This window comes from Lipophrys pholis, assembly GCF_963383615.2.
Source record: "Lipophrys pholis genome assembly, chromosome: 23".
Taxonomy (NCBI): domain Eukaryota; kingdom Metazoa; phylum Chordata; class Actinopteri; order Blenniiformes; family Blenniidae; genus Lipophrys; species Lipophrys pholis.
Genome location: NC_137645.1, coordinates 1,732,606 through 1,749,524, shown reverse-complemented (window position 1 = coordinate 1,749,524; position 16,919 = coordinate 1,732,606). Strand labels below are relative to the sequence as shown.

Genomic DNA, 16,919 nt, shown 5'->3' with positions numbered 1-16,919 from the left:
TCCTCACACTAAACATGCCAAATTAAATCTTTCAATGTTTCTAACGATACAATAATGAATTCACCTAAAGTGCTAAAAACTGTTTAAAAGGTAAAAAGATTTGTAATATCATTGAGGTTTTTCTCTTTGAATAAAAATAAAATAAATTAATAAATTAAATTTGCTAAAAAGGCTACAAATGCAAATATTTTTTGTAAAAATGGAAAAAAAAATTATTAACATCTAGAAGTTCTCAAATTCATAAATCGGCAAAATTAAAACAGCTGAAAAAGGGAAAAAATATTCAAAATGGTTAAAATTGCTCCAAACTACAAAAATGTGTACAACTGTTAAAATGACAAAAAAAATAGTAATTTAGTTTTATGTCGAAAAACAGCGTAAAATGTAAAACAGATTAAATGGACAAAACAACTAAAGTGCTAAATGATACAAAAAATAAATAAAAAACCTTCTTAAAAGGGTGGAACAGCTAAAATCAGAAAACAATAAATATTAAAGCTGTTTTTTGGCTTCAGGTGAACTTAAAATGGTAAAAAAGAGTAATAACTCTTGCATCAGACGACGGACTGAACTCCGACCTTATCGGTTTGCTGTTCGTCCGGTTCCGCTGCGGCACTTTGGTTGGGTTCCACACGCAGGTTCCAGCGGTCCAGCTGGACCACGGTTCCATCCTCCACGTGAGACAAGATCTTGCAGAGAGGCTCGTCGGTGTAACCCTGGAAACACACGGCAGCAGGACATACAGGAAACACACACATCATTAAGTTCGGACGTGGAAGTGTTTGATATCAAACAGTCTTCGGCGGCGGAGGGCCGGTTGGTACCCACCCCGCCCCAGTTGAGGGTCCTGGCGAGGTCATTTCCTGTTCCCAGCGGCAGCACGGCCACGGCAGGTTGAGGGTTCAAGCCCAGGTCATCCAGACAAGACAGGAGCCAGCCCACCTGGGTCAACACACAGCGACACGGGGCGCGACTCGTCACGAGGGAGGTTTGGAGAAACAACGTGTGAAGAGAGGAAAGTGGTGGAGCTCACCGTGCCGTCTCCGCCGCACGCCAGCACCCGCAGGTTGTGGACTTTACGGTAAAGTTCCAGGCTGCAAGAGAAACACTGAGGGTCAGTTCTTGAGCCGAGATCGCCGGCGGCTGTGTCGAGAAGTGTGATGTGAGTGTGGGAGGCACCGACCCCTCCTTCGGTCCGCCCTGGCTCAGGTCGAAGACCTGCCGGGGGTTCAGGAACCACATGAAGGACTGCAGGATCTTGTTTCCCTGTGAGGAAGAAAACACAACCATGGAAACGCTCGTCCCTGATGAGGTGAGCTAGAAAGATAAATAGTTTATCTCCCGTCCTCAGCGACTCCATTGGAGCTCGTCTTGGCTGGACTTTCTGATTTTACCTGGTTTCCTCCGCTCTTTGGGTTGACGAAGACGAGCAGCGGTTTCATCAGCGGCGACGGAATCGGTCGGATTATGAACGGCTTCCACAGCCGCCCCTCCTGTCAGCGAGGAACAGGAAGGGCTGCTTAGTAACGAGTCATTTTAAATAAAGTGAGTTATAGTAGAGGTCTTAATTCGAGACTCACCTCCACTCCTTTCTTGCTGCTCTTCCTCTTGAAAGACGTTCTCTTCTTCTTCTTACTGGACTTCATGGATGACTGGAAGCAGAAGAATTTCCAGATCAAAACTCGTCTTCTTTATACTTCAGTTGAAGGTTTTTGACTTTACCTGGAGTTTTTAGACCAAATTCAAATTCAAAATGCCTCGTTCTTTACTGGCACATCCAGATCCTTTATGGTTTCTTTAATCCAGACCAGGATTAGAAACTGAACCTGGTTTTCATAAGTGGATCACTAAACCACAGACGCTTGAAGCAAGATTCGGAAACTTCTAGACTCTTCAAACCACACATTTTAATCAGGAGTCTTTATTCCACATCCAGACTCGTCAAGTAAAATCTGATTATTTTTGAGGTAATTTCCTTTGACGTGTCGTTGTAGTCTGAATATGTTACCGTTTATTCATTATTATTTATTTTATTATTTATTTATTCCTTAAAATGTTCAGGTGAGGTGGTTTTATTCCGTATTCCGGTTTTTCGTAGTCAAAAGTTCTGACATTTTTTTCTGTAAATTCTGACTTTTGTTCTCTGAATTCAGACCTTTTTTTCTTGAAAATCTCAGATTAAAGCCAGAAATCTAACAATATGGGTGGTATGGAGCTGAGGCAGTTTGAAGACTATATGACCCTTAAACCTAATTCAAAGTGAAATATGGAGCCCCAGCGTTCACCTGATGACGTCTGACCCGAATAATCCAGGTGGGCGGGACTATGAGAGCTGCGTGAGCTCCGATTGGACAAGCCTCCTCGATCCGCTGCAGCATGAAGCAGGAAACCCTGTTGTGATACTAAAAAAAAAAAAAAAAAAAAGTCATTAATTAGGATATCGAGAACACATGATGACGAATTTACAGAAAGTTTAATAAATATACTCACAGCCTGTTTGCACCAGGAGCAACTGATGGCCACGATCTCCTTACTGTGGAAGGCAAACTTCTGCTGGAAACCCTAAAAGCAAGAGGGAGGAAGAACAGAGCCTGTTCTGTGCTTGAAACTGAGATCATGTTTTTCTTTTTAACTATTTCTGACACAATATACATTCATTCTTTGCTGCGCCAGAAAAAAAATGACCATGAAAGTTGTTTTTATAATGAAGCTGCTGATGACACCACCTTGTGGTACAGTTTGGTACTACTGTTTCATTACATTTTCAGAGATTGTTCATTTCCGGGTTGAGATTTTAAGTTTTTATGCACCTTACTGGTGGTAATGGTTCCTGGTAAAGCAAATTCTCTCAAACATTTGTTTATGTTGCAGGACTTTTCAGAGTAAAAATGCAAAATACACTTCCATTCAGTGCAGAATATTTGAATATTATGAATTATTTTCTAGGAAACTAAGGTATTGTGGCTTTGTAACTTGCCTGCGAGATAAAATGTAATAAGACTTGGACCCACCTTCATACACTGTTTACATTTGCCCTCCTGCCGCCTTCGATGGACCCAGTGATGATGCACCACAATGGGCTGAACACAGAAACACATCTTAACATCTCGCACACAACGGCGTGACCGCACTAAACCTGAAGGCTTCCAGAACTCACCTCTCGAATGTTCCTGGAACCCGAATCTCTGAACGACGGCTTACACCTGAAATTAATCTGGAGCAGAGAAAGAGAAGGAGAGGTGGGATTGTATTTAAAGAGAGCCATTCAGAGGGAGAGGTGAGAAAGAGAGTAAACGTTGTTAGAACGTGGACATCCCTTCAGAGACGAGGCGTGGTGATTCAGGTTTTGTTTTAGAAGAAAGAAGCGCGAGTCAGTCCACATCAAATCAGACGGTTTTCCAACAGAACCACCTTGAATTTGCTTCAAATTTCATGTGGATCAATGCAAAGACAAAGCAAAGCCTGCATCTTCTTCACTGTCTGAGCTAATAAAGCTTTACTATAAGGCGGGCTGTGATGTGCGTTTAAAGAGTCAAAACAGGTCCAGCTGGTAGTTCGTGAACCACTTTAAAGCCCCTCATATCTCAGAAACCAAAGATGATAAAGGCTTGACTGTCTGCATGCTACTGGTCAGTTTCATGGAGATCATCTCTGTAAAATATGAAGCAAATCCAAAATGGTGACAGAAAGAATCGCCCCTGTGAAGGAAGGCTCCGACTTCAGGGAGGCAGAGAGGAGAACCAGAACCGACTGAATGGAAAACCTGTGTGTGTGTGTGTGTGTGTGTGTGTGTGTGTGTGTGTGTGTGTGTGTGTGTGTGTGTGTGTGTGTGTGATGTTCCAGTTTCAGTCTGCATTGTGAAGCCTTTCCTCCCTCCTGACCCACCTTTACCGTTTCCTCTCTCATTGTTTGAGGAAGCCTCCTCCCAAAGATCTCCTTACTCCTTCAACCAGCGCAGCCTTTATTTATCACACCGAAAACAATCAGATGAAGACAGAGCAGTATCGGTTCGATTTCAAAGCCTGATGAAAGAGGGAAAAGTGGAAGTTTCCAGTGGTTGTGTGCGGAGCCTGGATCCAGTCCATTCAGTTCTACTGGTATTGGGTGAATGGAGAGAAAACCCAGGTGTTGTGCTGGTGTTTCTCTTGGGGAGTGTGCCACTGAATCTATAGTAGAACAGAACTACATCAAACTACTGAAGAACACAGATGCCTTCAGTTCAATCCCCAAAGACTAGTTCTTGTCTGATCTCTGCTGTTATACGAGTGATTTCACAGGTCCGAAGATTTTTTTCTACTGGTTTTATTTCTGAACTTTCGGATGACGAGGTGTGAAAATGGCTGCTGGTTACTTCAGCCCATCACTCACCACATTAACATCAACTCTGCTGAAGGTGGAGACGATTTCCTCCTCATAAACGATACAAACATCACGTCACATTGTGTATTTATCAGTTTAAATCCTCCCAGTAGTGTCAGACATGTCTGATATTCCACATTCACAAAGGGAAACGAGCTGGAACGAGTACACGTTAAGGTTTTTATCTGTACAAACCTTCAGCAGGCGTGTTTGACTTTCTGTCTTTGTGGATGTCAAAACTTCTTGTTACAACAATATTTCAATTTTAAAGTCACTTTTCTGGGAACGTCTGAAGCAAGCCACTACGCCATTCTCAGTAAAGTCCGATGTAAAGCAGCTCCTACGTTTACATTAATGTTCCTCTCTGCAGTGGCACACTGAAGAAACTCGGATTTTCTTGTGACGTGAATGGACTCGACCCAGTCGCCCACTCCAGCCCCGGTCGGGGTGTTTCTGCCGGATTGCGGGACGCAGGCGGAGAGAGAAGAGGGAGATGACGAGTTTTTGTGTGTCTCACTCTAAAGTTGGGGTCATTGAGGGGCAGGGTGGCGTCCAACAGAATGGCTTTAGAGGTCGGAAACTGCAGGTCAGACGGGGGAGGACAGTTAAAGATCGTCCTCACAGATCAAAATCAACCATTTCCATCACGATCGAGGGCTTTGGAGTAATCCTGCTTTTCATTTCTCCCTCATATTAAACTCATTCTTGAGGACCGGAGGTGTAATCCTTCTGCGCTCGTTCCTCCATCAAAGACGACTGAGGCATCCGCCTGTAATCTGCTCCCCTCCACCTTTATCAACTTCGAGAGCACAGAATTTGGGAGGGATATTACCTTCTCCAGTTGTTCTATACAGATGGTGTGAGCGACGATCTTACAGGCGGCACACTTCTTCCGACTGACCGACTTTTGCTGGAAAAAGAAAAAAAGGTTAAAGCTTTAAATAATGAAACACTCACAAACACACCCGTCTGGGACTCAAACATGAAGACGTAGTGTCCTATCTAACCACAGGGGGGCAGGACTGGATTACCACGGTGTCTTTGGGGAACAGATCCAACATGACATGAGAGAATGTGACATGTCATGACTTTGAGTGTGATACAGCAGCTCTTCGTACGTTTGACCTTGAGTAAAAATACTGGGTTTGAGCCTGCGAGGCGGACACTTCCAAACCCTGGAGGACGGCTCAATGTCACAGCAGCGTGGATCACTGCTCGACTGGAAGTGTGCTTTAAGGGTTTGGAGACTCGGTGTCGGAATCAGCTGTGATTCGTCCAGTGAGCAACCATTCGAAGAAAAAAAAACACGTGTCGGGACCTCAAGGGGAATTCTACCTTTGGTCCTTGGTGGTTTAAAATCAGTTTTAACAACTCAGTCGCATTCTGAAATGTTTGTGGGTCAAATCAGAAGATGTTCCTGAGAGAACATCATGGATGTGTTTGATTTTTATCAGAGGTAGAACCACCGACGCAAAGCAGAACATTATAAAGCATATTTAGGATCTTCCTTCAGAAGCATTTCCCCAAGTCTGAAATAAACGGATGCAAGTCATAAAAAGAGAGTTGGGGGGCCATGGGGAGCAGAGAAGGAAAACAGGAAGAGGCGGGACACTGACCAGCGAGCGGGCGTAGCAGTGCTGCTCTCCCACGTAGCAGTAGTCTCCAGACGCATTGGTCTCGAACCAGATATGATCTCCGTACACAGCTGACTCCTGCAGAAACAACACACAGGATATTCTCTCTTTCTCACCAGTCTGCAAACCCCCGGAGAGGCTCGTGTGGAAGTCCCAGTCGATTTGTGAAATATATATAATAAAGTGTCTGGTGAGTGAACACAATGTTAAGGTCCAAAAGGAAGAGACAGGCGTTTTAACTCTGAGGCGTTGACTTACTGAACTTTTGATTTATAGCGGCGCCCTCTGGAGGATTGAAAGCTCATTTCCACACAGACGTTTTCACTATTTGAAGTAGTTACTGGACTAGCGGTTCTGTGGGCAGCAACTGGAAGAGCTTCAGCAGGTTACATTTTCTCTGACCCCACAGCCCTGTGGATCTTTTTAAATGTTTAAAACTCCCGTTTCACCGTCTCCCACACTTCTGGAGCACTCGTAGGTCATGAGAGACGATTCTGATGAGCTCTCCACAATGTGTGTGAATTTCTACCTGGTCTGAAGGTTTTGTTCAGGCTGAACTCCTGATAACAAAGACATGTGATTCTACACGGAGTTGACAGCAGTGTCGGTGCACACGGGGACAGATGCTCACCGTCCAGTCCACGGTGCTGCGGATACTTGACTCAGGGTCGGTCCTGTTCAGAGAGGACGTGCTGGGCTCACAGGGGAGATTCTGCAGGCCCGACTTAGCGATGGCTTTCCTGGAAACACAAAGGAACGCCTCATAATGACGCTGAAAATGACATTCAAGTGTCATGTTGATCTGATCTATCCAGATGTGGATGCTTCAGGACGCCAAACTGTTGTCATGGAAACAAAAGCAGTTTGAGGACAATTCAAGTCTTTGGCCTTTTGACTTCAGGCCTGCAAGATGTGTTTAAAATTTACTGTGATTATGTTTAAAAATCACTGGAGAATTCAAGTTCAAAATAAAAATGAAAAGTGGGATTAGTTCACAAAAGTATAGACAATTAACTGATTCAAATATGTTATTTTCTGATAAGATACAAATTCTGGGGAATCACAGGATTAAATCCAGGATTAAAGTTAAATTCTTAAATTACAATCCACACTGCTGTCACCTGGTGAAAGCTCAAACATTTTAACACCAGTTAACAGTCACGCTGATCCAGAGCGTTTGTGAACCATTTAAATGAGATTCTATAAGACGATCGATGAACTGGACAGAAATATTCTTAAATATTCTTGGGTGGAATGTTTTTGAAAACGGACCCGGATGTCACAGTGGGACTTTGTTTCATCAAGTCAACTGAAAAATACGACATTTAAGATCATTGGCAGTAAGCAGGGTTTCAACCACAAACACCAAACTCGTCCATCCACACGATGAGCCGTAACATTATGACCACCCTTGTGATGTCGTGTTGCTGCAGAATTTGCTGCCAGAACTGTTGTGACCTTTTGCAGCTTCGATGCAACTCAGCACTTAAAGTGGAAAAGAGTCTCAGCTGCAGGTTAGAATCCTATCAAACCTCTGCTTCTCCTTCTTCACGCCTCGCCTGACCGTCACAGACAGCAAAAGAACACCAACACCCACAAAACACATTTCACTGCGGTTTGCACCAAGTACGACTTAACGTGACGAACCAAACACAAACGTCTTCAATATGTTCTGACCCTTTTTCACAACTTCGTTTCATTTTGTTAAATAAAAAATGATCATTCAGAGAGGTTCTGATCTCACAGCTCAATAAGAAAGAATTAAATGAAAATGTTGAGTTTCCAACCACAGCTCTCAGAAAGATAACCAGGAGGAAATCCCAATAAAGAGATAACTTATTGGGGAAAATAAAGTTCCATTCAACGTGGACTTTCTTTCATTATTCTCATTCTGTCAATGATGCTCGTTTACTTCTATACTTGTCAGTGAAATTTAAAACTGAAAAACTATGATGAAATGACAAATGGCTCAAACGCTAACTAAAAAAACCTAAAATTGAAATGTCTTAAAATGATAAAACCTACAGTGCTAAAAATACCCAAATCAGTTAAGATGGCTCAAAGAGATAAAGTGGTTAAACCATTTAAAATGGCAAACCGGTTCAAATCTGTCATAAAATGTATACATTACTCAATATTATTATTATAAAATTGTATTTTAATTCACAAATTTAACCTGAGCTACAGTATCAAATGTTATTCTATTCTATTCTATTCTATAGCTGTGGATAAACAACTGGTAAATGGTGTTGTTCTAATGGTTATAAGCTTCATGTAGAAACAAACTGCTGAATCTAAGCCAGCATTTATAATAAGTTCTGTTATCCTGTCAAAAACGTCCTCTGCTCTGCCTGCTGTACAAATCTGTACCAAACAGCCACGTTCACCAGCTTAAATTATTTTAATCTGTATTCCGGCACATTATGATGACGTGCCGTCCTCATAAAACACAACTCCACGTGACATTAATCATCTCTAGACCTAAAAATAAACATGGGGCAACTTGCATAAAAAAATTGGAAGATGTAAAGCTGTTATTTTAATTCAGGGGCCATATGCAGTCTTCATCTATTTAACTGGGTCAGAATATGAACTCCAAAAGCTTTACTTGGTTTTATCGCCCCAAAAAATAGATCAAAAACAAGAGCAAACAGATTTCTGACGTCTGCCAAAGGTTGATCTGGACTCAGGAGAAAATAAAATAACAATTTCCGGATCACCTCCAAAATTTAATGGAATCTTCCAGGGCCGGATTTCAATCTGTGGTGAAAATGTCGACAAAATCCATGCAGCAGTTTTGACGTAATCTTGCAAACAATCATACAGACAGACAAACAAATATAAATGCAGATGATTTTATTACATCCTTGGCGGACGTAATAAACGTATCCTAAAAATATTTCAAATGATATCATCCAAAATATCTTTCAAAAAATTAATTATTATAAAAATGTGGTAAAAATTCTTCTGAGGCGAGTATATCTACAGGGAAACGGTGCGAGTCGACAAATTATGAGCTGCAGTTATATGTTATCTCAAGTGACGTTCTTAAACTTCATAAATGCAACATAAACTGCTGTTTTGGTAAATATTATAAGTTTCATATGTTTTGAAAGTTGGAAGGAAGGAAGGAAGGAAGGATGGATGGATGGATGGATGGATGGATGGATGGATGGATGGATGGATGGATGAAAGGATGGATGGATGGATGGATGGATGGATGGATGGATGGATGGATGGATGAAAGGATAGGATGGATGGATGGATGGATGGATGAAAGGATAGGATGGATGGGTTCTAGAGGGGCAGTTAACTGAGATCTATTTCCTGCAACCTTGAGTGTGTTTGTTTGTGTGTTACATACGACAGGAAGTTGTCCCATGTTTCAGAATAAGGATCATAATAAATGGCTCCCTCGGCGACGTCCACCGGTGACGAGCAGCTTTTTGGAAGAGCGGCTCCGTCGGTGCCGGCGTCCAGGTCCGAGCTGGGCCCGGCTGAAGCCAGCTGACGCAGACTGGGACTGGTCATGGAGGCCTGCAGAGGTTTATTCACCCTGAAGTTCATCTGGGGATTATATCGCCCGTAAACTCCGTAACCCGCCGTGTTGCCCTGAAACACGAAGTCTGCAGGCAGGAGGTGGGAGGAGTTTCTTCTCAGGCAGCGAGGCGTTCGGAGGAGGGGCCGCGCTCGAAGGTTCTCAACGACGACTCCCCGAGCCAAATGCATCTGATCATCGGGTTCACAGCTTCCATCTTTCACTGTGTTTTCTACGTCTTCGTCGCTCACTTCTTCTCCGTCTGACTCCGAGCGGCAGCACTCGGACTTCTCCAGCTCTTCTTCTTCTCGCCCTCCTCCGCCCATCTGAACCACACTCGCAAGCAGCATGGACGATCCAAGCAAGTGAGGCTCAATGGATTTGACGTTGGACTGACGTCTGCGTCGGACTGCGAGTCCTCTGTGTACGCAGGAGGCGGCGCCGGAGGCACGTCGCCCGTGGACCCTTCCTCTCTTGACGTTGGTCAGCGGCTCCCCTGCCAGCGACAGCTCGATGATGGACTGTCTCCTCTGACCACTGGCCACCAGCAAGCCGGCGCTGGGCCGCCGCCGCTGGTCCGTGCACGGAGGCAAACCGACGGAGGAACGGCGGGACTGCACCAGAGCTAAAGAAGGCAGGCCCACGTTAGAGCGCCTCCTGGCTTTGCTGGTCTGAACCGCAGGGACAGGCTGACGCGCCGGCGCCGCCGCAGCCGGCTTCTGTCTTTTCTGCCGTCGACGGAAATGGCGTTGGAAGAAGTACTCCATCACGTCCAGACTGACCTACAACAGCTTCATGGCATGTGATGGGTTGGAGAACACGGCAGCGACGTTCCTCTGACGGACAGACGTGAGATAAAAGTTAACGTGTTCATATTTGGACAGAAGGAGATGGAATCCGTCCAGCGAAAGCCGAAGTAAGACGAGGGTCTAGCTACTCCAGGAGACCTCATTTCTTCTCGTCCAGAGTCTGAAGAGGCAAACAGGCTTTTCTGTTATTCACGTCCTTCTCTCATGAACGTCGACATCAACAGAAGAGAAATACATGTTGGATAATAACTGAAATCACATCTTTTGAAAACCATTTCTGATGCAGTGCTGTTTCGGTCGAAGTCACTCAGAACGAAAAGTTTCACACCAGGCGGAGAAAGTAAAGCTGCACTACCTGACACGTCATCCAGCTGCACTCCTCTATCGGCCAATGGGAACAAAGCAGAACCTCACAAAAACTGCTAGACAGAAAGGCCTTCAGAGATGGCCGACTTTCACCTGGTGAAATTATGATCTCTGACGAAACTAAACGGACTAAACGAACAGCGACAAAAAAAATGTCTCCCAATGACTTTGTCTGTCTTTTCATCGAACCAACGCGGAAACTGAAGACCTCGTTTATTTACACTAAAGTGGGGAAAGCAGATCCTCATCGGTCCACTTAACAACAATCAAAGCACAAAGGAGGCAAAGCAACACAACAGTGACTCCCCGACAGGTTCAGAACATGAAGCCAGATTATGAGTTTCTGGGCAGAAAAGTAGAAATGTGAGCTTTGCAGATTCAGCCGGGCTGGAAAGTATCCGCTTCTGCTGTGGTGGAGGTAGAAAAACTTGCTACGGGTAAATTGAGAACTACACCAGGAAAACTAATAGGTGAAATACTTCTATCCTTCTCACCTCTATCCTCTGATCGTTGGTTAAAAACACTGCAAACATGTCGAGCAGCAGAAATTATCAGCGGAACCAGTTCCTATCCTCGGTCCCCAACAAGCGGCTTTAGGTCATTTGACACCAGCATCATCACCTGAAATACCAGCTTTTATATTATCAACACTTTTGATACCTTCCTGCGCAGCTCTTCGCTCGACAAATCACTATTTTTCTTGAACTTGTAGTATTTTTAAAAAGGAAATAAACTAATGTTTCATTTGAATGTGTTTTATAGTAAACTCTACACTCCCTTAATGTTCCCTGTCTAATCAGATGAAATACAACACAAAGTGTGAACATATAAAGGAGAAAATGATCTTTAGGGGGAGAAAATGCTGCATTATCTGTGTTTAAGTTAAACGGTAAAAGAGAAGCTTTGCATTCTGTTGATAATAATGAAGTCATAACGATATTTGAGTTGACAGTGATCCCTCCAGACTGCTGGTAAAGCCGTGGGAACAAAAGCATTAAAAGGTAAACGTCAGTACAGCAGGACGCCACAAACCGCCCTCAGACCACGGCGTGCACGGACAGGACCGTGTGCGTCTGAAACCAGAGCGTCTTTACTTCTCCCGCCGTGACATTTACCCCGCTGGAGGAGTTTCAGCCTGACTCAACACCGCAGCGTCAGAAACCAACCGAGGCCTCCCACAGCGCCGGGCTGCGCTCCGGCCACGTCTCTAACCCCACCCCTGTTTTCTGCAATCGTCGCACTTCAACTGTTCAGACTTTCAGTTTGAGTACAAACTTTTATCAGGGCGACTTCGTGCTGAACAAAATTCATGACACGGTGCAAAGTGTAATGAAATCTAATTCATACGAATAACTTTTAAACTTGGAGGATTTCAGCCTCTGGCCAAGTTTTCAGCTCTTTAACCTTTTTTATCGATTGGCGGTTTTTTCTGTTTTTAGCTATTTTACTTTTCAATTTGAGGAATTCTGACCAGCTTTAGCCGTTTTCCTATTTACCTTTTGAACTGGGTTCAACTTTTTATCTTTAATCAAGTTCGTAGCGGTTTTAGCTATTTTAACATTTTTCTTCTATTTTTAGGAATTTTAGAGATTCAAAACCATTTGGGGATTTTATTGTAACTGTTTGTTGTGGCATCAGCCAACTATTTAAGCAAATTTTATCTATTCGTGACATTCTGAAGAATGGTCTAATTAGCATTAGAAAAAGATGAAATGCCACGCTGATGGGGGAAGAAGTCCCACGTCCAGGAATTTGGGGTTACCCAGTTTCTTTATTGACCCACGTTCTCGACACGTGAGGAAGAAAACTGTTCATATGGTCAAAGTATTAGCAGTTATTATCATCACGGCCTTGTTCCTGGAGCCATTACTTAATGCTGAGCATCATTTCCTTTGTGACGACGTGTTTTTGTGCGTGGTCGTTACATAACAGCTGATAATCCTCCAAAGTGAGGGCCAGATGAGAGGAATGCACTCAGTAATAAAAGGTTACACATCCGACGGTGGATTAATGCTCTTTGTCAGGCGGAAGTGAGACAGGAGACGTGAGGACGTCATGGAGCTTTTTCTTAACGCTAACTTCAGCATCAGGATGTAGGATCGGTCTGAGTGAACGAGTTGACGAACTGATGCTCACGGGCTGTCGGTGCAGGAGAGCTGAACACTGTCCAGAGCTGAGCTGCACGCCAATATTTACAAGAAACACAGAGCAGTGCAAAAACACACACACACACACACACACACACACACACACACACACACACACACACACACACACACACACACACACACACACTTCTATCTACAAGAACGCAGATAGTTTATATTGTTTACACCAGGCTCTCTGATGGAGACTAAAACAAATATAGTTCGGTTGTTGGAATACGTCAGAACTGTCCTATGCGTCCTGGTTTTGCACACAGCGTGTGTGTGTGTGTGTGTGTGTGTGTGTGTGTGTGTGTGTGTGTGTGTGTGTGTGTGTGTGTGTGTGTGTGTGTGTGTGTGTGTGTGTGTGTGTGTGTGTGTGTATGTGTGTGTGAGTGTGTGTGAGCGTTTCACACACTGCTTAGTTTATTATTATTCCACACATTTCCCCTCCGCTTTAAAAGGCTATTTTTAACCCGGAGACGTCACATCAGAGCAAAGTTCAGCACCAGGAACACGGAAGGACACACAAACACACATTTAATGATAACGTTAGCTCCTGATCACAAGCTGTTTTCTGGGTTTTTTCTTCAGTAAACTGACAGAATCGGAGTTCTTCTGAGCTCCTGACCACAAAGATCGACCTGCAGGTGCGACAGTTGGAACCAAAACATCTGTTTTTACCAAATTCAATTCATCTGGAGCCACAAAAACGTCACAATGAAGAGAAAAGTAGTTTTATGAAGCTTTATAACTAGAATGTATAAAGATGGAAGTGTAGAAACGTTATTACAATTTTTTGCAGTTTTAAATATTTTAATTCTTTTAGACCTTTTCCTTTTGAACAGTTTCAAGCTATTTATTCTATTTGATGGGAGTGGTTTTGTCTTCTTCTGTTTTTGCCATTTTTACAGTCATTTTAGTCTTTAGAGCTGCTCTGTCTTTCTTTAATTGCAGTTTCAGATGTTTTAGCTGATATGTTTCTTTTATTCATTTTGGCAGTTTTCGTTCTTTTGTTGAGCTTCATATTTCAAGACCATTTCAAAAACCCTGCTGTTCACACATCATTTTGTGGAAGCCACAAGGAGCTTGACTAAAGAAGGCGTTAATTCCTCTCTGTGTTAGATCATCACCTCACCGACAGTAACACAGAAATGTCTTGATTGCAGTCAAACCAGACTTTACGATGAGGTCGAAAGTGACAAAACTATGAAACCATTCTGGTTTCATAGTTTTGTGGGAGAACTTCCAGAGATAGTCCACATTTGGCGAAGCTGCACTGACTGTGTTTCTAAGAGGTTCGAAGGTTTTTGTTGAGTTGTTGTCCCTCACAGATGTGATATTAAACTGCCCTCATGTCCTTGTTGTCGGTTTAAACAGGGACATGTTGACAGTGTAAACAGCTTTTATCGTTGTCTAATAACTGCAATTATCTAAACAGGCATTTCCACTAATGCACAAGCACCTGGGTGATCTTCCTCTGCTTAATTTATGCTTCGATTCATCTGCAGCAACAACAAGCTGAATGTTTCAGGGCTTTCGGCTGCAGCAGCGCAACGGGAATAACCAGGAAACAAATTTTGTCAAAGTTCAACACGTACCGAGTGTGAACAGGTGGTTTTACTGAGGGAGGGAACAAACCGTGTTCCCAACTCCCCGAATCCTTCACCTTTCTTTCAAGTCAGCGTTTGTGTTGACAAATACAGTAATGGTTCACGGTTACCAAACAGAAAAAGGTCGGAGCGAAGGAGTTCAAACTCATAAAATGGATTAAAGAATATGCTACAACTCTTATAAAAGCTATTAAAAGAAAAGAAAACCAACAACCCTACTTTATCTTAAGACACGACACTGGAATTTCTCTAGAAAATCCTCAAACAAACTTGTCAATTAGAGAATAAACATTGACAATGCAACTCAATGTGAAGTGAAAGATTCTAATAATTCTGTTTATTCAGATCATTGGAATCATTCAAACAGCTCTATTGGATTTTAAAGTTTGCAGAAGCTCCCTGCAGGACTCTGGAGGTTAGCATTTAGCATGTAGCATCCCTGCAGGTTCTATTCATAATCAACATCTTCCAGAATATCATCGATAAAATCCTCCGTTGTCAAGAAATTAAACAATAATGTGTGTTTTAGCTTGGAGGAATCGGGGGGACAAAGGATTTCACATGCTGGCGTCCAAATGTTTGCAGGATTTTATGAAAAAATGTAAAGTTTTTTTGCCAAGTTCAAAAAGAAGAAACAAGTAATACTACACATCAGCCAACTACTATCAATACATTTCTCTAAGTGGAATAACTTTTTCTCGCTGGATTTATCCTCCAACCTCCGATGGTGTGTTTGAGTTGACAGGGACCGAAGCAGCACTGCATCACACTCCAAGAGTTCACACCACTACAGACATCGAGCGCTTTCCAGTAAAACTTTAAGAAAAGCCTGGCTACAGCGTTTCAAAACAAGAGAATTAAAGCCAACCTGTAAAAGGTGAAGACAACTATCCGTCCATGCTGCGAAGGCTGTTCTCATGTATGTACGATTTGAGACTAAAGCCTGGTGAACAGAGGGGAGGTTAGAGAGAGACAGAGAGAGACAGGGGGGGAGAGAGAAAGTGGGCGTGGTCTGAGAGAGGACTAAAATAACTAAATATACTTCCTGAACATGCACACACACACACACACACACACACACACACACACACACACACACACACACACACACACACACACACACACACACACACACACAGTTTGAGATCAAATGTTTCCACAGAAAGAGGAAACAGAGATGGAGTGAGGCAGATCATGATCACCACATTACACACCAGTTAATGTGCGATTACAGCGACACATCCACACCGACTCTTCAGGTTTTAAGTAGAAAGCCACACGGATTATATATTTCCACAGCGTCAGCTAATAGGATGAAAATCAGGGGATGGGAGGGACAAACCCCTCACTCACTCTGTGCCCACCTCCCTGAATTATTTTTATCTCAGAGGGATCAAATCAACTCCCTCTCAACCTGATTACTACTTCAACAGCGTACTGGATGAAAACACGTCAAATACGTTGTTGTTTTTTTGTTTTACTAAAGCAGGACACACTTCTCACCTAGGGAGATTAACTCTAAACTCAACTTGGATCAATTTAAGAGATAAACTTGCACATTTAAATTTAAGCTCACCTTGTTGCAAGGTCAGAGTCAAACTGACGTGGTTAACTCTAAACTTACATGGTTAACTCTGAGCATGATGTCATCAACTCGAGACATAATGTGAAGGGTTAGGGTTAAATCTAAACTCACATGGTAAACTCTAAACATGACTTGGTTAACTCTAAACTCACGTGGTTAACTCAAAAGTAAAATGGTTAATTTAAAAGTAACATGGTTAACTCTAAACACAACTTGGTTAAGTCTAAACATGACGTTAACTCTAAACATGACTTGATTAATTCTAAACATGACTTGGTTAAGTCTAAACTCAAGTGGTTAGCTCTAAACATGACTTGGTTAACTCTAAACATGACTTGGTTAATTCTAAACATGACTTGGTTAATTCTAAAAACCCACGTTGTTAATTCTAAACATGACTTGGTTAAGTCTAAACTCAAGTGGTTAACTCTAAACATGACTTGGTTAAGTCTAAACATGACGTTAACTCTAAACATGACTTGGTTAACTCTAAACATGACTTGGTTAAGTCTAAACATGACGTTAACTCTAAACATGACTTGGTTAATTCTAAACATGACTTGGTTAATTCTAAACATGACTTGGTTAATTCTAAACCCACGTGGTTAACTCTAAACATGACTTGGTTAAGTCTAAGCTCAAGTGGTTAACTCAAAAGTAACATGGTTAACTCTGAACTCACGTGGTTAAGTTTAAACCTGACGTGAACTCTAAACTTGTGTGGTTAACTTTAATCTCGTGTTTTTATACGAGGGAAATTTATATGATTGACTTGAAACTCATTGTCACAAGTTAAGACTAAAACTCGTAATATTAAATCTAACCACACGTACTTGCCACTTAAAAGTGACACAAGATTAAAACCTAAACC

The 16,919-nt window shown here is 42.7% G+C and overlaps 1 protein-coding gene across 4 annotated transcripts in view; it reads right to left on the bottom strand.

Annotated features, from left to right (window-relative positions):
- The window catches only part of LOC308127687 (diacylglycerol kinase zeta-like), a 55,831-nt gene that overhangs the window by 34,976 nt on the left and 3,936 nt on the right, over positions 1 to 16,919 (bottom strand). The window contains exons 1-16 of one of the 4 annotated variants that reach the window (XM_080492890.1): positions 15,332 to 15,406; positions 9,358 to 10,500; positions 6,625 to 6,733; positions 5,976 to 6,071; positions 5,192 to 5,269; positions 4,877 to 4,939; positions 3,158 to 3,214; positions 3,012 to 3,080; positions 2,491 to 2,562; positions 2,286 to 2,402; positions 1,581 to 1,652; positions 1,395 to 1,493; positions 1,184 to 1,266; positions 1,034 to 1,094; positions 829 to 942; positions 579 to 716 (exon numbers count right to left, since the gene is read on the bottom strand). In XM_080492890.1, coding sequence (XP_080349016.1) covers positions 579 to 716; positions 829 to 942; positions 1,034 to 1,094; positions 1,184 to 1,266; positions 1,395 to 1,493; positions 1,581 to 1,652; positions 2,286 to 2,402; positions 2,491 to 2,562; positions 3,012 to 3,080; positions 3,158 to 3,214; positions 4,877 to 4,939; positions 5,192 to 5,269; positions 5,976 to 6,071; positions 6,625 to 6,733; positions 9,358 to 10,298 — 2,169 coding nt within the window. In that variant the 5' untranslated portion in view covers positions 10,299 to 10,500; positions 15,332 to 15,406. Of the gene's footprint in view, positions 1 to 578; positions 717 to 828; positions 943 to 1,033; positions 1,095 to 1,183; positions 1,267 to 1,394; positions 1,494 to 1,580; positions 1,653 to 2,285; positions 2,403 to 2,490; positions 2,563 to 3,011; positions 3,081 to 3,157; positions 3,215 to 4,876; positions 4,940 to 5,191; positions 5,270 to 5,975; positions 6,072 to 6,624; positions 6,734 to 9,357; positions 10,501 to 15,331; positions 15,419 to 16,919 lie in introns of those variants that run through there. The other 3 variants (XM_080492891.1, XM_080492892.1, XM_080492893.1) reach the window with 3 other exon arrangements.